At 39.9% G+C, this 24227-nt stretch overlaps 1 protein-coding gene and 3 pseudogenes across 1 annotated transcript; 3 read left to right on the forward strand and 1 right to left on the reverse strand.

Moving 5' to 3' along the window:
* The first annotated feature begins 2934 nt into the window (after positions 1-2934).
* On the forward strand, positions 2935-3796 carry LOC131769982 (bile acid-CoA:amino acid N-acyltransferase-like; annotated as a pseudogene).
* A 1372-nt stretch (positions 3797-5168) lies between these two features.
* On the forward strand, positions 5169-10459 carry LOC136282616 (bile acid-CoA:amino acid N-acyltransferase pseudogene; annotated as a pseudogene).
* A 1478-nt stretch (positions 10460-11937) lies between these two features.
* On the reverse strand, positions 11938-12658 carry LOC136282617 (uncharacterized). Its single transcript, XM_066170300.1, has 2 exons — positions 12486-12658; positions 11938-12325 (listed from the first exon to the last, which is right to left on the reverse strand). The coding sequence occupies exons 1-2, from the start codon at positions 12656-12658 to the stop codon at positions 11938-11940; spliced, it is 561 nt and encodes a 186-aa protein (XP_066026397.1).
* LOC131775219 (bile acid-CoA:amino acid N-acyltransferase pseudogene) lies at positions 12566-19788 on the forward strand (annotated as a pseudogene).
* The last annotated feature ends 4439 nt before the right edge of the window (positions 19789-24227 follow it).

Genomic DNA, 24227 nt, shown 5'->3' on the forward strand with positions numbered 1-24227 from the left:
TCTTGTTCCAAAGATGCGTTGTCACCATCATCACACAGGGAATCGTACACTAATAGTCCATCTTCCTTTTCTTCCTGTTTCCCGTTGTTTTCTTGCTGCTCCTCGAAGTCAGGCTAAAATGTAAGGCTAAATTTTTTTCTGATAGAGGTACAAACGAGGAGTTTCAGCTATTGCCATCGTTGTTTCCTGTTTGACAGAGCGCTGATGTTTGCACTCAGTCCCTCATCTTCTGTATGCTCTGTACTGTCACCTGTAGAGGTGGTAACGGGTGAATTGCTGTTATGGCCGGCAGGATCATTGCACGTCCAGGTGTAGGATACCAAGAATTTGGATTTGTAAAATAGTACACCACCCAACGGGTTGTCCTCTTTAAGCCATCTTTTGCTGCATTTCCAAAGTTTCTTGGGTAATCTAAAACCGTGGAGGTTTTCGCGGCCGTTAAGCATTTCAACCGAGGCAGCTGTCTTAGATGCCTCGTAACCCCTCGGGCCAGTGAGGATCTTTGATAAATTGGCAACTTCGCTTCTGATATAATTTTAATTGCCGCGCAATAACTCAAGAGTGTCGCTGAACAGCCCGACCACCTACCAAATGCTTCAGAACCTGTTCGCTTGGTGATTTTCGTGGACTGAGATGATCAATTTCTTCACAAATTCTAGTCAACGGACATCCCGGTTCTCGGTTTGTTTAAATGATTATTTTCCGAATCCCGCTCCTCAAAATCGCCGATTTCCGAGTCCCTTTCATGATATCAATCTCGCATCTCGTTCCCCTCTTACTTCAAATTCCCGGATCCCCACCTTTAAATAAGCCCAATCCCGGATCCCGAAAAACCTATTTGCGACCCTCCTTCTTTGCGCTGAATTAACCCTCTTCTGCATTGAATTACCTGAAACTGGATTTATCTTAACCAATCAGAACTGAGTAGTTTTTTTCACGTACCTTATTTTAGTCAGTCATTTTTGTGGTCGATTCAGTATGATTTGGTCATTCGTTAATATTTAGAATGTAGTTACTGTATGAGTTTAAAAGTCCAACGCTATGTAGGCTTGAGATTTGGTGATGAGTTTCCGAACTCTGGCTGTCTTGTCTAACTTCAAAGTGGACGTGCCTAGTTGGACGCACAAGAAAGTTCTTGTTTTGGCTAACGCAGTCAGAGGTTCATTCAGTTAATCGTAACCATTAAGTTTCACTGTTGTTGTTAATTTTCAGCAAGCAATACTGAATATATAAGCATGTACTCTAGCGCTTACTTAGTAGAAGAGTTGTGCAGAAGTAGAGACAGAATTCCGTAACTGAAATGAGTTTCTAGCAGCACAAGTCAGTGAGAATCAAAGTGTGAGTGTCGAAAGAGACCAACCAGACTTACAAAGAATGAAGCAAAATTGGACGTAACTAAAATCTGTTGTGAATTGGAGAAGCGAGTAATTAAACGGAACAGTTAAAAAGACAGTACGACAGTCCTGAGTGTGGTGTGCTCGTTAGCTAGTTCTCGCCATCACTGCGAACCAGCATATTTAGAGGAGGACATTTGGCTGCTAACACTATCATTGACTTCTTTAACTTCATCCAACCCAACAAAAATGATATAAATAGATTTAAAGAAATCAGAGCTCTAAATAGAATCATTTCAATACAGATTACGAGCATTCCTGGCATATTACATGGAAATTTGCTATCCAATTTTTCCTAATTACATAGAGCATTGGAATCACTCTCAGGTCACTGAAGTATTAAAAAAACATCGAAATCTGCAATCGATGTAACGTGAAAGAGATTTGATCAAATCATGGAAAAAGGCACATAGCTTTGTATGGAAGAACAAAGGATGAACTTCAGTTAGACATAATGGAAATAGGACCGAGTGGAGTCCAATTTGGTCTGTGATCATACGAGTGATTAACAAAATCTGACGATTAACAGAATTGGACGACACAAAGTCCTGTTACCAATTAATCATAACCGTTCACAATTTCCGAAAAAAAAACATTTAGGAAAAACAACTGCGTTAGATACAATGTCTAACGTAAAAAAATTTTCTCCGATTGATTGCTATGGTTATTGTGATCACTACCGTCATTGCTGGATTTAGCTGAGTGGACTTAGTATGATTTCTTCAACTGTCCGATTACAGCAAACTGTCCAATTACAACCGTGGAACAGAATGATTAGTGAAGAATAAAGCAGCTAATGCACCATTCATATTTGAGGAAATTGCAATGGTTATCAAGATTCATTCAGAAAATGGCGGAACGCTCCTTTCCTCTTGCAACGACTGCTCCACAAAGAAAATGAGGCGGAGCGCATTCTGATCATTGAACAGATAAAGCAGATGGATTGCATCGTTATCATTTTGATGAATTGATCTCAACTGATCGACGATGTGATATATTGCCTGCAAAACAGAATTACAGGTCATCTATTTTTCGGTGGATCAATCCAAATAAATAATTTCCGATGAACATACCTATCAGTTTAATTTTTGGCCAAAACACCTGGTTCTAATATTTTCCAGCTTTAATATATATGTCTAACTTCCTCATGATTTTAAATTCTAGAGAGTCGAACAATCATTTTAAAATGCAGTCCTGAACAAAACTGAGCGATCCACAAAAAGATTGAAGACTGTACTGAGCCTCTCAATTTCTTTCTAAGACACGCGTCGAGCGTTTGCTAACGGCTGATTCCTGGCAGGTAGTACAGGAACAAACTTTAATCTGCCAAGTTTCAAAGCGACCAACAGCAGCCCTTTTAGATGTGTTACGAGGAAACTCGCGAAGGAATTTTTCATCATATGTCTGCCATTTTGAGTGGTCCAAAAATTGTTGAAGGTTATTCACATGTTGCATAGTTTCAGCCGCCTTTCACGTGTTATTTTATAAACGATTGTTACTGAATCCAAGCAATATCTTAATTATACGATCTTCATTGCACATGTTAGACATATCTTGCACTCAATCAGTCAATGTTGTCTTTACAGGAGTCATGGATCTGTTTGGTGGTGCGGTCGGATTAGTGGAATTTAAGGCTTCACTTTTGGCATCTCATGGATTCGCTACTCTTGCTTTGGCCTACTTGGGCTATGACAATCAACCATTGCTTCCATCTTCAATAAACTTGGATTATTTTGAAGAAGCTACCAACTGGCTTCTAAGTCGCCCTAAAGTGCTTCCACTTGGTATCGGCATGCACGCTATATGCTATGGCTCATGGATAACACTGATAATGGCAAGCTATGAGATCGCACCAATAAAGGCCATTGTAGCTATTTCACCTCTGGTAATCGCCTTCCTTCTCCCTTTCCAATTAAAAGGGAAAGTCTCAGACATCATACCCCTTCATGAGACCAGAGTGGTGTCTTCAGAAAAGGGCAGCATCTGGCGCTTTGCCCAACCAACTGACATTGATTACATGAATCCAACAACAGTCTCCAAATACTCAGCTATTACACCAGTTGAGGACATCAATTGCCCTGTCATGCTGGTTTCTGGAACTGATGACTTGAACAACCCCACCGATTTTACAGTAAAGTTCATTATTGATCGCCTGAAGGAGAATGGAAAAGAACATTTGTGCACAAACTTGCGTTATCCCCAAGCAGGACATCTCATCGAACCACCCTACTCTCCTCTTTGTGATTTTTTTTAGCAAATCTACTAAAGAAGAGTATGGTTACCCGTACCTAGCTTGGGGAGGGGAGACTGTTGCACATGCCAGAGCACAAGAAGACTGCTGGCTAAAGATTTTACATTTTCTGCGAACACATCTCCAACAAGACACAGAGAGTGAGAAATAAGAATACTTTATTGCTTGCTATGTGTTTGAGAACTTTCACAGATAACTACAGGTCACCGAGGCTTTCGTTCGACCCAACATTAGGTTCTCGCAACACACAAAAAAGCACGTGCCAAGAGACTATAATCTCTTGCATTTGCCCATTCAATCATGTAGGTGGCCCAGTCCCACGCGGTAGCTAATTAAATCGTTTCGGTTCAATGTCCCTAAACCCTATGCCTGCACGTTTTGAATTGCTCTTATGCAAAGCTTTATGCGGCTATTTTGTTTGAAGTGACGAACTAACTCACGATATTTCTACAGAAGAATGCCTTTAAAATAGGCGGCCGTGATTTTTAAAAGTACCTGTAGGGTATCTGGGCAACATTTCCAAAGAAAATTATGAACTATCATTCTGGCTCATAACGTCCAAACGCCCTCTGATTTAAAAATTTCCATCAGAAGAAGGAAAGGACTTACATACAAGGCACGTACCTCTGTACAGAATTATCCAAGCAGAGTCCAAGCAGCGGGAGCAGTGGTGTGTATGTCAGTGCACATTACTTTTTCTTTCCGCGACCCAAAGATCTTTTCTCCGACATTTTTCCAACTTGAAAACAGCGCGCACGCCTTGTTGTTGTAGGCAGCGACGAAGCTATGCGGACAGACTTTTGACATGAGGTAAAACCGCAGTAGCTTTGAGCTCGTTGGAGGGTTCAGCACTGTTGTTCGGTTTCCGGTCTTGGTAAGTATCTGCAAGAGGGAAAAAGGATAACCATTAGAAACCAGAACAGATGACAGATGTTTTTTCTCCTCAGAGATGACGGAGGGTTTTGCTACGAAACTTTTGACGCGCTCGTAAAGGCACTTAACAATACCGCACTTTACTGATTGAGGGTGTGGTGAATCATACGCTAAGTATTGATCGGTGTGCGTGGGCTTCCAGTATACGCTGGTGGTGAGGCGGCCGTCAGGTTCTCTTAAAACTGCGGTGTCTAAGAAGGCGAGTTTGTTGTCTTCCTCTGTCTCCATGGTGAAGCGGATGGAAGGCTGCTGGTTGTTTAAATGCTGTAAGAAGTCATCTACGTTTTCGTGTTGGGTTAGACATGTATGAGCTTACAACTGGTGAATATACTGTGGTATTTAAACTGTATATTTTGAGTTGTCAGCTTCCTTTGATCCTATCTACGGAAAGAATGTCGCCATTCAATCTCGGGTCAAATTATCGTCGAACCTTTCGGGAACAATGCGTTACTGTCACGAATGTTAATGACATAAATTATGCTGCCAAAGGAATAAATTAGTCTACAATGGTGAAAGAGAGATAATTGACGTCATAGGTCGTCGACTGAGTAGGTGCATCTCGGCCAATTTTGTCGTTAATTTCAAATAAGATGATTACCTTGTGGCCAAAATTCTCACTCGTCGACAAAATAACTAAGATTAACGTATTTCGACTGAAACCACTGCAGAAGATTACACTCGGGGCACGAGTTGTTGGAGATAGCGGACAGGTGTTCGATTCACACGCTCACTTCATCGCTACCAAACATGGCCAGGTTGATGTTTGTAGTCAACCGTCTGTTGGTGGATCTTACCGCGGAGTCTCAGCTATGGGACTCTTATGGAGCATGAAACCATCACCTGGGCAGAGGAAAGGAATTCGACTGGTAAAATCTGATGTCACTAAACCTTACAAAGTCGTCTTGGACTGTTTTGATGGCCATACGGATCCGCAGGAATCGAGGTCTTTGCAGCCTTTGTCTAGCAATACGTTTGAGAAGGGGTACATGGCGAATGGAGTGAAGAGAATTCCTGTGAGAGAAGGAAGAATCCGTGGAACTCTTTTTCTTCCTCCGGGTGATGGACCTTTTCCTGGTGAGTAACGAAAGATTGACGTTTATCTAAAAAGAACTGTTAGTCAAGAGTAGAATAGTGTTTTTAGAGATTAGAATTTGAAAAGAATCAGAATCCGCTATTGAGCTTTCCAGATGTGTCCTGATCTCTGTGCCCTGATGACATACAGTTCAGGTCTTCACCAAGAGTCACTTTTTGGGTTGGTATCCTCTGTGTAATGCTACGGGTCATGATTTCGAAAATAATACTTTTCTTCAGTTTACTGTTCTGCTACTTCAACAGGTCATCAAAGATCAATTTCATTCACCGCGCGCCGCAAACGTTTGTCTGGAAACCCCAACCCATATCTCCATGCTGCAAGGTGATCTTGAAAGAATAAAGGGATATGAGATGTGGTTTTATCAATGGTTTCAACCATTTTCATTAATGCAAAAACTCTTAGAATATCTCATTTGTTTCAAACCCTTACGACGGCTTCTTTTTTATTTTCTCGGTAATCTCAGGCTTTAATCAATCCAAAAAAAGATGTTACAGATCTCTCTCGCTGAAAAAGGGTTCCATAGGTTTTGAACTAATATTGCAGTTTCTATTCGATAATCCAGTACAAAAATTCTCGGTAATAACATTAAACATGAAGTGAATTTTAAAAAATGACTATAAGAAAAAATCGATGATCAAAATGAGTCTGTTACGCTGAGTATGACTCATTTCGTAATTCGACATGGTATTCGCGCACAATTTAATTTTATACGCTTTCTGATGCTTTGGCATTCTTCTGACATTTTTTCCTTTTCATCCAAAGACCTCTTGATTGAATCCAAGAGTTACCATTGAGGTAATAAACCAGTTCGAGTAAACGACATTGAGCGATGTGTTGTTGCCTCCAGCAGTATTTTACATTAAGCGATACTAAAATTTTATGTTATGAAGTAACAGTGGTAAAAAAGAGAAAGCTCATCATTTAACAATAGAGAAGCCTTGATTGTGCTCTGCTCTATTGTAAAGCACGCAGGAAGCGGCTAGAGCTCGAAAAAAGTGTATAGAGAAATACGAGACGTAGTCGAGTAAACGACATTCAGCGATGTGTTGTAGCCTCCAGCAGTATTTTATTTTTAGCTTGAGTAAAATTTTATGTTAGGAAGTAACAGTGATAAGATTTTTTTGCTATGAAGTATTAGTTAGTATAGGTAATCACATGATTTCGAGTTTAATTTGGAATAAATAAGCACGAGTAAATTTTTTCACAGACTTGTGATTACGTAATAATATACATGGAAAAATACGAGATAGCTCATCATTTAACAAATAAAGAAGCCTTGACTGTGTTCTGTTTTGTTGTTAAGCACGAAGGAGGTGGCTCCTGCAATTTGTGGTCTTTGGGAAAATTTACTTTGAGCAGCTCGTGCAATTTGTGGTCTTTGAAAAATTTTACAAGTGCTTATTTATCCCAAATTGCACGAGAAAAGTCATAATAAATAGATTTAGCCAAGCCTAAAAGCGGAACTCGAATTTTTCTTCCCGCAAGTCTCAAAGGCACAACGCTTTGCCCCAGCCAGGAATAGAACCCGGGTCGTCCAACTCGGAGTTCACTGGTCAGTTCACTGACCACTGGACTACTGGAAAAAGTCGTGGCGTTGGCGTCGATTCATTGGTTGCCGACTTGCCTGTTCCGGAATTTTACTCTCAATTAAAGAAAAAAACTAGGGAAAAGTCCCGGAGAAAGTCGAACATAGTACAATTTGGCAGATGGCGTGACAGCTTTAGCTCAGCTCTATGCTCTATACTCTCAAAGAGCACGCTCTTTCAACCAATGACAGCATGCGTAATATCCGAACTTTATTATAAAAGTATGCAAGAGCAAAGCGCGGGCATCAAGTGCAAAAATAATTTATTGAAACCCTGCAAGTGGCATTGTGCGTTCGGTCAGAACAATCGCGTACGACCAAAACTGTGTTTATCTTAACCAATAAGAACTGATTAATTTTTTCATGGATCTCATTAGCTTAGTCATTCATTTTCTATCGTCGATTCAGAGTGATTTGGTCATTCGTTAATATTTAGAATATAGTTACTATATGAATTTAAAAGTCCAAAGCTATGTAAGCTTGAGATTTGGTGATGAGTTTCCTGACTTGCTGTCCTGTATAACTTCCAAGTGGACGTGCCTAGTTGGACCCACACGATAGTTCTTGTTTTGGTTAAAGTAGTCATCATAACCATTAAGTTTAACTGTTGTTGTTAATTTTCAGCAAACCATAGTGAATACATAAGCATGTACTCTAGAGGTTAGTTAGTAAAAGAATGTAGACATGCAGAAGTAGAGACAGAATTCCGTAGCTGAAGTGAGTTTCTAGCAGCACAAGTCGGTAAGAATCATAGTGTGAGTGTCGAAAGACTAACAAAGACTTGCAAAGAATGAAGCAAAATTGGATGTAACTAAAAAATTAACTAAATTAGAGAAGCGAGTAATTAAAGGAAACAGTACGAGAGTCCTGAGCGTGGTGTGCTAGTTAGCAAGTTCTCCTCATCATTGTGAACCAGCATATCTAGAGGAGGACATTTGGCTGCTAACACTATCATTGACGTCTTAGGCTTCATCCAACCCAACGAAGAGGATGTAAAATAGATTTAAAGAAATCAGAGCTCTAAATAGAATCCTTTTAATACAGATGACGAGCATTCCTAGCATATTACACGGAAATTTGCTACCCTATCTTTCCCAATTACATAAAACATTGGATCACTCTCAGGTCAATGAAGTATTAAAAAAAATCATTGAAATCCGCGAGGGATGTAAAGCGAAAAAGATTTTATGAAATCATGGAAAAATGCACAAAGCTTTGTATGGAAGAATAAAGGATGAACTTCAGTTAAACATAAGGGTAATAGGACCAAGTGGACTCCATTTCGGTCTGTGATCACCCTAGTGATTAACAAAATCGAACGACCGCGATAAACAGTATTGAACGACACAAAGTCCCGTTTCCAATTAATTATAACCGTTCGCAATTTCCGGAAAAAAAAAGAAAACGAATACATTTAGGACACAATTGTGGTAGAGACCATGTCTAAAGAAAAAACTTTTGACCGATTTGGAAATTCCTCAGTTTTTTGTTTTTTTAGGATAAGTAGTTGTTGCTATGGTTATTGCGATCAATGCTGTGATTGGTGAATTTAGCTGAGTGGACCTTATATGATTGCTTTAACTGTCCAATTACAGCAAACTGTCCGATTACAATTGAATAGAATGATTAGTGAAGAATAAAGCAGTTAATGTACCATTCATATTTAAGGAAACTGTGATGGTTATCAAGATTCACTCAGAAAATGGCGGACGCTCCTTTCCTCTTGCAACGACCGCTCCACAAAGAAAACGAGGCGGAGCGCATTCCGACCATTGAACAGATAAAGATAGATTGCATCGTTATCATTTTGATGAACTGATCTCAGCTGATCGATAATGTGAAAAACTGCCTGCAAAACAGAATTACAAGTCGTCTATTTTATGATGGATCAATCCAAATTAGTAATTTCCGATGAACAAAGGTATCAGTTTAATTTTTAGCCAAAAAACCTGGTTCCAATATTTTCCAGCAAGAATATATATGTCTAACTTCCTCGTCATTGTAAGCTCTAGAGAGTCGTGCGGTGATCGGACAATCATTTTAAAATGCATTCCTTAACAAAAATGAGCGATCCACAAAAAGATTGAGGACTGTACTGAGCCTCTCCATTTCTTTCTAAGACACGCGTCGAGCGTTTGCTCACGTCTGATTCCTGGCAGGTAGACAGAAACAGCAGCCCTTAGATGTGTTACGCAGAAACTAGCGAAGGAATTTTTCATGTCCGCCATTTTGAGTGGTCCAAAAATGTGTAAGGTTATTCACATGTTGTATAGTTAAAGCCGCCTTTGACGTGTTATTTTATAAACGATTGTTACTGAATCAAAGCAATATCTTAATCGTACGTAGTCATATCTTGCACTCAGTCAGTCAATGTTATTTTGACAGGAGTCATAGATCTGTTTGGTGCCACATGCGGATTGGTGGAATTTAAGGCTTCACTTTTGGCATCTCATGGATTCGCTACTCTTGCTTTGGCCTACTTGGGCTATGAAGATCAACCATCGTCTCCATCTTCAATAAACTTGGATTATTTTAAAGAGGCTGCCAACTGGCTTATAGGCCACCCTAAAGTACTTCCACATGGTATCGGCATGCACGCTATATGCTATGGGTCATGGATTGCATTGTTGATGGCAAGCTATCAGATCGCACCAATAAAGGCCATTGTAGCTAATTCGCCTCTGGTAATCGCCTTTCTTCACCCTTTCCAATTAAAAGGGAAAGTCTCAGACATCATACCCCCTGATGAGAGCAAGGTGATGTCTTCAGAAAAGGGCAGCATCTGGCGTTTCGCCCTACCAACTGGCATTGATTACATGAATCCAACAACAGTTTCCAAGTATTCAGCTATTACACCAGTTGAGAACATCAATTGCCCTGTCATGCTGGTTTCTGGAACTGCTGACTTGTACATCCCCACCGATTTTACAGTAAAGTTCATTATTGATCGCTTGAAGGAGAATGGAAAAGAACATTTGTGCACAAACTTGCGTTATCCCCAAGCAGGACATCTCATCGAACCACCCTACTCTCCTCTTTGTGATTTTTCTTTCAGCAAATCCATAAAAGAATGGTGTGGTTACCCTTACGTAGCTTGGGGAGGGGAGACTGTTGCACATGCCAGAGCACAAGAAGACTGCTGGCCAAAGATTTTACATTTTCTGCGAACACATCTCCAACAAGACACAAAGAGTGAGAAATAAGAATACTTTATTGCTTGCTATGTGTTTGAGAACTTTCACAGATAACTACAGGTCACCGAGGCTTTCGTTCGACCCAACATTAGGTTCTCGCAACACACAAAAAAGCACGTGCCAAGAGACTATAATCTCTTGCATTTGCCCATTCAATCATGTAGGTGGCCCAGTCCCACGCGGTAGCTAATTAAATCGTTTCGGTTCAATGTCCCTAAACACTGCAGTTAATGTTAATGCCTGCACGTTTTGAATTGCTCTTATGCAAAGCTTTATGCGGCTATTTTTTTTTGAAGTGACGAACTAACTCACGATATTTCTGCAGAAGAATGCCTTTAAAAATAGGCGGCCGTGATTTTTACAAGTACCTGTAGGGTATCTGAGCAACATCTCCAGAGAAAATTATGAACTATCATTCTGACTCATAACGTCCAAACGCCCTCTGATTTTAAAATTTCCACTCGAAGGAGGGGGGGGGGTGTGGAAGGGGGAAAGGACTTATATACAAGGCACGTAGCTCTGTACAGAATTATCCAAGCAGAGTCCACGCAGCGGGAGCACTGCGTGTAATTTTGGGGAAATATGTTATTGAAAGAAACGAAGTACTCTTTAATGTTTGCATAGCCTCATGTTTTCAAATCCGAGGGCCGAGAGAATCCTCTTATGCACACTTACTACTCCGTCTCGGGTTTTCATAACTGCATAGAGTCCTGCCAACCCTGTCCTGCTTGGATGGGATTATTCAAACAGGGGAAAAGTCCTCTATTTCGTAAATGCTGTCTACATATCATTTATTTTTAACAAAAGAACTTTACCACTTATTCTGGTAGACTTTCTTCTTTTTTATTTTCACTAGTTACCTACATCTGTTTATATCAGTGCACATTACGTTTTCCTTCCGCAACCCGAAGATCAACAATCAAAATTTTTATTAAGATATTAACTCAAAATTTGATTATTTTCTCTCCTTAGGTATGGAAGAAAAATGACTGCAAGGGAGGAATTTGCTCTTAAAGCTTTTTAAGAATGTCTTATTCTGTGTAATTGGTAAAAAAAGGTGCTAAAGTGAATATGTGTAATTCAATGATATAGCTTAACCCTTAAACTTATACAAGTGTTAACATTAAAAGCTAAGTTTTTCGTTTGTCTCACGATGTAGTCACGTGTAATGAAGATCGAGACTCCATACTGTTGGTCTTCTTCAGGCGATGACGTCGACTGGTCCTGCGTGATCTTATAAAGCATGATGCTCTGCTGTGATTAGTGGTTTTTCAACAGCTCTGATTGGTACATTTTCGATCCTTGCTGTTCAATCAGTGATTTGCTCCCTCGCACGGCTCTCCTGTTGTTGTGTTTTTTGATCGTGGGGATCCACGCTTTTGGAATTTCTATTCCACTATCCCTGTTGATGTTGTTTGGGTGAAGTCTTATATGAATTGCCTCTTTGACCCTGCACGTGTAGTAATAAGGGTCACGATCAATAAACTTTACTTCGTTCCAGAGTGGCTTGTGTCCGGTGTTGTGGGCATGCTCTGAAACGGCAGAGGTCTCGGTACCGCGAGTCGAATGTCTCGATCGTGCTCCTTAATTCTGTCCCGCAAAGGTCTTCCAGTCTCTCCAATGTACACCTTGCTGCATTCACAGGGAATCCTGTAAACTAGACCATCTTGTTTAGCCGGGTCGACAGCGTCTTTTGGTCCTACTAACTGAGATCTTAGCGTAGTCTCCGACTTAAAAATAGCGCGTACGCCTTGTTGTTGTAGGCAACGACGAAGCTGTTCGAACGGACCTTTGACATAAGGTAAAACCGCAGTAGCTTTGAACTCATTGGCGGGTTCGCCACTGTTGTTCGGTTTTTCCGGTCTTGGTAAGTTTCTGCAAGAAAGAAAAAGTATAACCATTAGAAACCAGAACAGATGACAGATGTTTTTGCTCCTCGGAGATGTTGGAGGGTTTTGTTACGAGACGTTTGGCGCGCTCGTAAAGGCACTTAACAATACCGCGCTTTACTGATTGAGGGTGGTGTGAATCATACGCTAAGTATTGATCGGTGTGCGTGGGCTTCCTGTATACGCAGGTCGTGAGGCGGCCTTCAGGTTCTCTTAAAACTGCGTTGTCTAGGAAGGCGAGTTTGTTGTCTTTCTCTGTCCTCGTGGTTGACGTAGCTGCCTTGCTATTTGTTGGTCCCTTAAGATTAGTGTTTTTCATCGACTAAGCCTTTTATTTTTACACTGCCAAATGGTACGTATTATTTTTCATCATTTTACACTTACTACACTTTCTACACACACACTTCCTTTCCCCTAATTAACCCACCATTTTTGTGGAGATTTGGAAACCCTTTCATTAGGGATTCCATAACTTTACACCTGCAATGCCATAAAGGTTGCTAGATAATTCCATTGCTTAATATAAAAATGAAAAAAAACAGCTTTATAGCTCCGTGTGTGTATGACCTCTTCAAAATATGTGAAGTTTACTGTAGGAAAAATACGAGGGAAAAAGCTTAATCTCAAAAGGACTTTTGTCACAAAAACTTAAGATGTGATATTAAAATGCTTCTCCAGAAATTAATCCATATTCTATACCGGGATGTCTCAAGAGGACCAAGGGATGACTCATAGGGACCCCTATAAGCGGCGGCAAAAGATCTTTGTTTGAACGATATGCACGACAAAACCTTCACACGTTACGAACATATGAAAGCAAACATTTATGGAAACTTCAAACCTTCCTTACAGAATGGTAACTCTTTGCAGAAGAATATAGATTTAAAATGAACGAGGAAATCGACTGCAGTAATTTTCGGCCGCCATATTGAATAGTTGCCGAGTCGTCTGACGTCAGTGTTTTGAATATTTAAGGAGGCCCTTTTGCCTTACCTCTTTTAATTGCGACCAATCATTGTCCACCCTTCCGGGAACATTGCGTCACTGACAAGAATGTTAGGGACTTATGCAAGAAGAGATGATTTACGCAATAGGTCGTTGACTCAATAGGTGTTGACTCGTTGACTCAATCTCGGGCAGGTTTGTCGTTAATTTCAAAGAAGATGCTTACCTTGTGGCCAAAATTCTCACTCATCGACAAAATAACTAAGATTAACGTATTTCGACTGAAACCACTGCAGAAGATTACACTCGGGGCACGAGTTGTTGGAGATAGCGGGCAAGTGTTCGAGTCACACGCTCACTTCACCGCTACCAGACATGGCCGAGTTGATGTTTGTCGTGAACCATCTGTTGGTGGATCTTATCGCGGAGTTTCAGCTATGGGACTCTTATGGAGCATGAAACCATCACCTGGGCAGAGAAAAGGAATTCGACTGACGAAATCTGATGTCACTAAACCTTACAAAGTCGTCCTGGACTGTTTTGATGGCCATACGGATCCGCGAGAATCGAGTTCTTTGCAGCCTTTGTCTAGCAATACGTTTGAGAAGGGGTACATGGCGGATGGAGTGAAGAGAATTCCTGTGAGAGAAGGAAGAATCCGTGGAACTCTTTTTCTTCCTCCGGGTGATGGACCTTTTTCTGGTGAGTAGCAAAAATTTGACGTTTATCTGAAAAATACTGCTAGTCAAGAGTAGAATAGTGATGCTAAAGATTAGAATTTGAAAAGAACCAGAATCCGCTATTGAACTTTCCATGTGTGTCATAAGCTCTTTAAAGTGACAACAGCGTTAGACATATAGTTCAGGTTTTTACCAAGAATCACTTTTTGGGTTGATCACCTCTGTCATACTACGGGTCGTTATTCAAAAAATATTACTTTCCTTCAGTTTACTGTTCTGCTACTTCAACAGATCAGCAAAGATTAATTTCATTTACCGCGCGCCGCAAACGTTTGTCTGGAAACCCCAACCCCATCTTTCCATGCTGCAAGGTGATCTTGAAAGAATAAAGGGATGTGAGATGTGGTTTTATTAATGGTTTAAACCATTTTCATTAATGCAAGTACTCCTAGAACATCTTAATTGCAATTGTAATCTTGCAATCTCAGGCTTTAATTACTCCAGGAAAAGAATTTAATGATCTCTCTCGCTTGTGTAGGGTTGTGTAGGTTGTGTAGGGTTCTGTAGGTTTTGGACCAACATCGCAGTTTCCGTTCGATAATCCAGTACTAAAATACTCATTAATAACAGTAAACATGAAGTTAAGTTAAAATAATGGTCATAAGGAAAATTTGACTATCCCTCGCACTGGGTATGGATTATTTCACAATTTGGATGGTGTTTGCGCACCATTCAATTTAATACGCTGTCTGACGTTTTGGCATTCTTCTGGAAAGGAGAGTCAATATCTGGCATCTAAAACTATTTTTATCCAAAAACCTACTATTTTAATGCAAGAGTTACAACTTAGGTAAAAAAAACAATAAACCTGCTGAATTAAAAGACATGAAAGAATAATAATCTCCAATATCACTTGAGTTTATTGTTTAGATGTGTCGTAGCCTTCAGCAGTATTTTATTTTAAGCTTAATAAGTTAATTTTAAGTCATGAAGTAACACTGGTAAAATTGTTTTGTTATGAGGTATTTAGTTTGTATAGGTAATCACATGATTTCGAGTGTAATTTGAAATAAATAAGCACGAGTAAATTTTTTTCTAAGACTATTATAACATAGCTAGTAAATTTGTCTGATCAAATTCAATTGCGCGAGCGTGCTTCATTTAACAAATAGATTCCAAGTAGCCGTGCGTCTGTTCAGAAATAGATCACGGATGACGTCAAAATGTGGTAAGAACAAAAAATGTGGCACACGAGGCTCAGCCGAGTGTGTCACTCAAGTTCTTCCGTCTCACGTCCTCTGTGATCTATTACTGAACAGACGCACGGCAACTTGGAATCTATTTGTTTTATATAATAAAGGATTAAAAAAAGTTTTAATGATGACGTCTGTTATATAATAAAGGATTAAAAAAGTTTTAATGATACGTCTGTCCTCCAATAGATCATAAGTGAGAACCAATCAGAATGCGTGCATAACTGAGCTTATTACATAAATTCCTATTGTGCTCGCTCATAACGTCAACAAATAAATCCCACGAGAAAAAAAATTTCCATCGGGTTGAAAATGTTATAAAATAATTGGCTCATACGTCAGCTGTGCATTCATCTAGATATGAAGCACTTGGACCAATTGTTAAACAAAACCAAAATTGCACGAGTCTGTAGGGCTCGTGCAATTTGTGGTCTTTGTGGTCCGCGATGGATGTAAAGCGAAAGAGATTTTATCAAATCATGGAAAAATGCACAAAGCTTTGTATGGAAGAATAAAGGATGAACTTCAGTTAAACATAATGGTAATAGGACCAAGTGGACTCCATTTCGGTCTGTGATCATACGAGTGATTAACAAGATCGGACGATTGACAGTATTGGACAAAATAATGAAAATACGAGATAGCTCATCATCTAACAATTGACTGAGCTCTGTTCTGTTGTTAAGCACGCAGGAAGCGGCTCATGCAATTTGAGGTCTTTGAGAAAACTTATTTCGAGTGGCTCGTGCAATTTATGGTCTTTGAAAAAATTTACAAGTGTTTATTTATTCCAAATTGCACGAAAAAAATGATCTGATTTTGTATAATATATATATATAATCAAAGAAACTCACAGATAGCCAATCAAACGCGAGCCTTGGATGTCGCAACAAAATTTGAAAATTTGAAAATTTGTGAGCGAAACAATGGCCGGCGTTTTAAGTATATTTTCTTTCGCCACCGCAGCTGAAAAACTGCTCAAACAACGAAAACACTGTCAAAAGCACTGCTTTTTGGTTGTCGGTTCGGAAAAAGTGGTGTTTAGAGAAGGGAATTGCAAAGGAAATCGAAAATTACGAGCCGACCCAGCTTAACACTTTGCTCGAGCCATCCAACGCCGAAATTAAAAACAAACATGGTTAAACCTCGGAAACGACGATTCCATTTCATCGCAAATGATTCGGACACAGACCGAACAATTCCTTGAACTGTTTAGCCGGACTCTGAACTTATTTGCGCTTTAAAGATGTAAGATATCATCGCATATTATTGTTTTGATCGAACGCGGTTGTTTTGACCAAACGCACGGTTTGAATAAATTATTTTTGCACTTGATATTTCGTTCCCTGTACTATTTCTTATAACGTGTTCAAATTTTTAACGGTTCCTCTCGTAACTTAACACCGAGTCACACAACGCGTGACGCGTTCCCTGGCATCAAGTGAATCCAACATGGCGTCTTTCTTCACAAGCAGTTTTCATCCACTAGAGTTTTGTTCTTCAGTCTCACGGTAGGAGTGTTGTTCAATAGATTGCATAGAGTATATGCAGTTTGGTTTCAGATTTCAGATTTTGCCTTTTACAAAAAGGGTACGTTCTTCAACTAAGACATTGGCATACTTGGCATACAAGACATAAAAGGCATTCAATGCTTTCTGGCTTTCAAGCGTTCGCGACTCAATCCGTTCCAAAATTACCGCTCAATAACATCTTTTAGTGTGAATTGGCCGCGAACAATACGACTTGTGTGTGCGTCTGTAAGTATTTTGAGCGTTTGCGCCATAATGTTCCAGGTGATCGTTATCCAAACACGTTGAAATACAAAACGAATGAAAAAAGAGTTTTATAAGCAAAAATCTCGTGGTTCATCATGTGACTCGGCCCTGTCCGTGCATGACAACGCCAATCATCATCAAGATAACACGCGTGATCAGCATGTGAACACCTCATTGGATCACACAGTTAGTTGTCATGGTGTTGAGGGCCCAATGACCACTGGGTACTATTGCGCAATTTTCCCATTTTGTGGCGGAGGAAAAAAAAGACGACAAAAATAGAAAGGCATTTTATGACTGGGCTACCACAGGTATCTCAGTAATAAATTTTAATTCAAAAGCGAACCACAGTGTTGTCAGCATGCTCTATACTCTCATAAAGCACGCCACAATAAGCCAATCATCATCGTTGTTAAAATACTTCAAATAATCTGATTGGCTGTACAAGACTTAAGCTGTCAAAAATGTCAAACCATCAAAGTTCACATTCTGCAGCAATTGTTTGCAAACTTAAATAGTTTGGCAGATCGAATCCAACACTTTTGCTTGAAGTTTTTTTAGTCTCTATTACAGAATGTGGAGGTGAAATGTTCAGTGAAATCCGGCCAAATTGTAGCTCACAAAAGCACACAAGTTTTTCCACATGACAAATAGTAAACAAACTGCTCAAGGCGAGTTTTACGAAAGAACGACAGCCGAAATCACTGGAACATGAAGATTACTCGGGATGACAGAACCGTAAAACTCGGTTGCAGTGACTGATGTGGCCTTCACCACTCAACGCATCGGAAAGGACATCAGAGCAAGCTCTTAGTTGTTCATTCGAAGGGCGGTCGGTGTAATTTCTGAGGCTTGCTTCACTGGCGATCTCCGAGCTACCCACGTTGGACCTCAGCATGATGACAGTCGCTCCGACAACTGCGGTAGAAACAATGTCTAACGTGAAAAATCTTCTCCAATTTGGAAATTCCCCAGTTTTTTTTTTTTTTTTTTTTTCTGGATAAGTCGTTATTGCTATGGTAATTGTGAGCAATACCGTGACTGCTGGATTTAGCTGAGTGGACTTAGTATGACTGCTTCAACTGTCCAATTACAGGTGTCCGATTACAGCAAACTGTCCGATTACAACTGAATAGAATGATTAACGAGGAATAAAGCAGCTAATGCACCATTCATATTTGAGGAAATTGTAATGGTTATCAAGATTTATTCAGAAAATGGCGGAACGCTCCTTTCCTCTTGCAACGACTGCTCCACAAAGAAAACGAGGCGGAGCGCATTCTTTTCATTGAACAGATAAAGCAGATGGATTGCATCGTTGCCATTTTGACCAATTGATCTCGACTGATCGATGATGTGAAATATCGCCTGCAAAACAGAATTACAAGTCGTGTATTTTACGGTGGATCAATCCAAATAAATAATTTCCGATGAACAAAGCTATCAGTTTAATTTTTAGCCAAAAAACATGGTTCTAATATTTTCCAGCTTCAATATATATGTCTAACTTCCTCGTGATTGTAAATTATAGAGAGTCGTGCGGTGATCGGACAATCCTTTTAAAACATCTAGTCCTTAACAAAACTGAGCGATCCATAAATAGATCGAGGACTGTACTGAGCATTTTAACTTCTTTCTAAGATACTCGTTAAGCGTTTGCTTACGGCTGATTTCTGGCTGGTAATACAGGAACAAACTTTAATCTGACAAGTTACAAAGCAACCAACACAAGCCCTTTTAAATGTGTTACGGGGAAACTCGCGAAGGATTTTGTCGTCATATGTCTGCCATTTTGAGTGGTCCAAAAATGTTTAAGGTTATTCACATGTTGCATAGTTAATTACAGCCGCCTTTGACGTGTTATTTTATCATACGATCTCTGCTGCAAATGTTAAACATATATTGCACTCAATCAGTCAATGTTCCTTTACAGGAGTCATAGATCTGCTTGGTGCTGCAGGTGGATTAGTGGAATTCAAGGCTTCACTTTTAGCATCTCATGGATTCGCTACTCTTGCTTTGGCCTACTTGGGCTATGAAGATCGACCATTGTGTCCATCTTCAATAAACTTGGATTATTTTGAAGAAGCTGTTAACTGGCTTATAAGTCACCCTAAAGTGCTTCCACATGGTATCGGCATGCACGCTATATGCTATGGCTCATGGATTGCACTGTTGATGGCAAGCTATCAGATCGCACCAATAAAGGCCGTTGTAGCTATTTCACCTCTGGTCATCGCCTTCCTTCTCCCTTTCCAATTAAAAGGGAGAGTCTCAGACATGATACCCCTTCATAACAGCAGAGTGGTGTCTTCAGAAAAGGGCAGCATCTGGCGTTTCGCCCAACCAACTGACATTGATTACATGAATCCAACAACAGTCTCCAAATATTCAGCTATTACACCAGTTGAGAACATCAATTGCCCTGTCATGCTGGTTTCTGGAACTGATGACTTGAACAACCCCACCGATTTTACAGTAAAGTTCATAATTGACCGCTTGAAGGAGAATGGAAAAGAACATTTGTGCACTAACTTGCGTTATCCCGAAGCAGGACATCTCATCGAACCACCCTACTCTCCTCTTTGTGATTTTTCTTTCAGCAAATCTACTAAAGAATGGTGTGATTACCCGTACCTAGCTTGGGGAGGGGAGACTGTTGCACATGCCAGAGCACAAGAAGACTGCTGGCCAAAGATTTTACATTTTCTGCGAAAACATCTCCAACAAGACACAAAGAGTGAGGAACAAGAATACTTTAATGCTTGCTATGTGTTTGAGAACTTTCACAGATAACTACAGGTCACGGGGCCTTCGTTCGACCCAACATTAGGTTCTCACAACACACAAAAATAGCACATGCCAAGAGACTATAATCTCATGCATGTGCCCATTCAATCAAGTGGGTGGTCCACTCTCACCCGGAAGCTAATTAAATCATTTCGGTTCAATGTCCCTAAACACTATGCCTGCACGCTTTGAGTTACTCTTATGGAAAGCTTTATGCAGCTATTTTGTTTGAGGTTTCTTAAGTTTCTCTTGTAACCATAAGGAATTTAAAATTGTCCATTCAATTCAGTTGCACAGTAATCTTTAATTCAATTAGAACCAAGTAAAGTCAAAATATTTTTTTAACGTTTTGATAAACAAGAAATGAATCCTGGAGTGATGAACTAACTCACGATATTTCTACAGAGGAATACCTTTAAAATATGCGGCCGTGATTTTAAGAAGTGCCTGTAAGGTATCTGAGCAACATTTCCAAAGAAAATTATGACCTAATATTGTGGCTCAAAACGTCTTCTAATTAAAGCCCTCTAATTTAAACATTTCCACGGGAAGGGGGAAGGGGGGACTTAAACAAAGCACATAGCTCTGTAGAGAAGCTAGCCCAGCAGACTCCAAGCACTAGGAGCAGTGGTGTTTAAAATAAAAAATCTTGACCAGTTTTAAGTTTATGAATCCGCGTGCAATTTTGGGGAAGTATTTTAGTGAAAGAAATGAAGTAATGTTTAATGTTTGCATAGCCTCATCTTTTCTAATTCGAGGGGTCGAAAAACGCTGTTATGCACACCTACTACTCCGTCTCGGGTTTTCCATAACTGCATAGAATCCTGCCAACCCTGTCCTGCTTGGATGGGACTATTTAAACAGGGGAAAAGGCCTCTATTTCGTAAATGCTGTCTACACATCATTGGTTGTTAATATATACATTTTAACACTTTTTCTTGATATAATTTCTTGTTTTCTTTTCTTTTCTTTTTATTAATTACCTACACTTGTTTATATGGGCGCTCAATTCTTTTTCCTTTCTTCAACTCGAAAGATCAACAGTCAAAAATTTTATTAAGATATCAATTACTATCTCTCTTTAGGTAAGGAACGAAAATGATTGCGAGGGAGGAATTTGCTCTGAAAGCTTTTAAAGAATGTAATTCTGCGTGATCGGTAAAAAAATGTGCTAAAACGAATACGTGTAATTCAGTTAAAGAGCTTCATCCTTAAACTCGCACAAGTGATTAACTTATGCACTTACTTACTTTCCCTTTAGTATCCACACATTATCCAGCAAACAGGAAATGAGAATACTCTGACTTGTCAGATAGAATTTGTTATCATGATTTACCAAAGTCTCGTAACTGATATTCAAGGAAATATGTATCATCTTGGGGGGAGAATTAACAATCAGATTTAGGGAGGTAAAAGATTAACAGGGAGCAAAATCGCTTTTAAATTCCCAATGACGTACATGGGAATACATGCAGTTGGTTGTTATCGTTATTGTTGTTGTCGTTGTTGTTTTCTATCAATATATCGGCTGCCTGATAAGAATGGAAACAAGCTCTTCCTAGCTTTCACTTAGCCTCAATTTTAATCGAGACAAGACGATCTAAGATCGTAAGTCGGGCTACAGGCAGACGCACTGTTACAAGTGTTGACCACTCACGATGCACAGTGGTTCTAAAAAAAATACAGAGGTACCATGGTCCTGGTTTGTGGGCGCGGCGTAAAACTTTTTCACCCCTGAGAGGCACCAATTCTACAACAACACACTGTCACATATTTTTGGTGCAACACCCTGACAGGTATCACAGAGGCTACTGCTGTGGACCTTTTGAGGCTGAACAGCTCAAGAGGTACTAAACCCGCCCTTTTTAACCTCTAAAAGCTATGATGAGCACTTCAGTCCCTTTCTAACAAGGCGTAGTCAAAACAGGTCAATTTTTCCGTGTTTGTTCAAGCGTGAAATATTCAACTTTGTCTAGACAAACTGTCGTGCTTCATCATTTACAGTTATGGAAGATCCGTACCGTTAAGCACCTACTTTAATTTGAACGCGTGAGAAGGCTATACAAACGACATTAAACAGGATTTGGTGGAAAATAAATCTTGATTAAATGTAATATGTACGTGCAGAAACATACACGGTAAATTGACGGTATGGACACACACTTGCATGTTTCATGCTTGAACAAATACGTAAAAGCTGAATACCGTAAACAAAAATACTCCCTGTAGTACGTTTCAAATTAATAATAATAATAATAATGTTTATTTCTTATATTGCGCAGTCTAGCATGCGATAAAGATATGATCGAGTGCGCATTACAACACTAAAATCTTAAAGTAATAAATGGCTAATCCAAATAATGATAATAATAATAATAATTTACAATTTTCGGAAAACAATAAAAGTAGAATATGAGTTAATAAAAGAACTAATAAAAAGCTAATTTAAAAAGATGTGTCTTTAGTAAAACTTTAAAAATGTTCAATGATTGACATTGTCTAATTTCTAAAGGGAGTCGATTCCATACTTTGGGCGCAGCATTTTCAAACGCCCTATCCCCGAGTGTCTTTTTGTTCTATAGGTATTGTCCATTAGGAGTATGCCCCAGTATGATCTCAACTGATACCGCGAGCTCTCTTTGATTTTTATCAAGTCTGAAAGATATTGTGGTGCGACGCCGTAGATACATTTGTGAACTAGCATTGCTATCTTGAATTCTATTCTGTGGGTAGCCGGAAGCCAGTGCAGGTTGATCAGGGATGGTGTGATAGGATCATACCTAGATATAGTACATACCAGCCGAGCACCCGCGTTCTGCAGGCGTTGCAGCTTACCAAGATGACCAGCGGGCGTACCATATAATAGACCGTTACAATAGTCTAATCGTGACATTATAATAGCCTGTACAATGGACTTCCTATTATCATATGATAAATAATTTCTAATACGCCGGATGTTATGTAGATGGTAATAAATATTCTGACATATGCTGTTAATATGTGTGGTCATATTCATGTTTGCATCAAACCAAGCACCCAGGTTTCTAACAGAGTAAACCGCAGAAACCTTTACCTTACCTACTTGCAAGTCACTTATCATAACCTTATTTAACTGTGCGCGTGTACCTATAATAAGAAACTCGGTCTTAGCATCGTTCAGCCGAAGTTTGTCTTGGACCATCCAGGTTCTTATGTCCCTGATGCAAGCTTGTAGAGCGTCAACAGCATCCGTCTCAGTAGCAGAACCATCCGGCTTAAATGAGATATAGAGCTGCGTATCATCAGCGTATGCGTGAACGTTAGGGAGATGGGATTCAACAACATCGAAGAGCTTACTTGCGTACAACGTGAAGAGCAAGGGACCAAGACATGATCCTTGAGGTACCCCTTGAGGCAGATCAAAGTCACTCGAATAGCTCCCGTTAATCAGGATTCGTTGTTTCCTGTTTGATAAATACGAGTGAAACCATTTAAGAGCGGTACCTGTAATTCCATACGTCACGCACAGGCGATTCAACAACACTTGGTGGTCAATCGTGTCAAATGCTGCACTCAGGTCTAGCAATACCAAAAGAGTAACTCGTTGATTGTCCATTGCAGCTAGTATGTCATTCTGTATCTTCAATAGGGCAGTCTCTGTGCTATGACCAAGTCGATAGGCTGACTGGAGGATGGGATACAAACCCGACTGAGTAACGTGATCGGTTGTCTGATCATAAACTGCACTTTCAACCAATTTAGAGAGGTATTGCAGATTACTCACAGGTCTTAAATTGGATAAGGAAGTCCCTCGCTTGGTCTTCTTCAGTCTTGGATCCACAAGGGCCGTTTTCCAATCAGATGGAAAGTGACCCAAGGAAAGTGAAGAATTCACGACATTAGTGATGATGGGGAGAAGCATATCGGACATGCCGACTACTAAATTGGTCGGCATAGGATCAAGTTGACAGCTTTTCTTCGATGATCTACTGACCAGCTTCCTTATATCTTCCACAGAATACGTATTGAAATGATCAAGTTTCCTATCGCCTGTAAACACTTTATCCTCAGCCACCGCCCCAGGATGAAGAGTACACGCATCAAGCTCTGCCCGAATCTTTGCAATCTTACGGTCGAAAAACCTCCCGATATCGTTGGCTAAGATTGAGTTGTCCGTGTATTCTGGAAAACACAACTCATTCCTTCCTTTCTACTCACAAAGTCTGAGTAGAAAGCACGCTTAGCCCGTGTACTTAAATAAGTAACGTGGTTCTTGAGTTTCTTGAATGCCAACAAATCTTCCTGTGATCGTGTTCTTCTCCATCTCCGTTCTGCTTTCCGGCGTCGCCTTTTTGCCTCGGCTATCTCACTGGTATACCAGGGTACCTTGGGCCTAGCCTGCACTGTTTTGGTTTTTAAAGGTGCGTGATGATCAAGAACTTGAGAGAGTGTGGTCGTGTAATCCT

Source organism: Pocillopora verrucosa, chromosome 7 (genome assembly GCF_036669915.1).
Source record: "Pocillopora verrucosa isolate sample1 chromosome 7, ASM3666991v2, whole genome shotgun sequence".
In the NCBI taxonomy this organism is placed as follows: domain Eukaryota; kingdom Metazoa; phylum Cnidaria; class Anthozoa; order Scleractinia; family Pocilloporidae; genus Pocillopora; species Pocillopora verrucosa.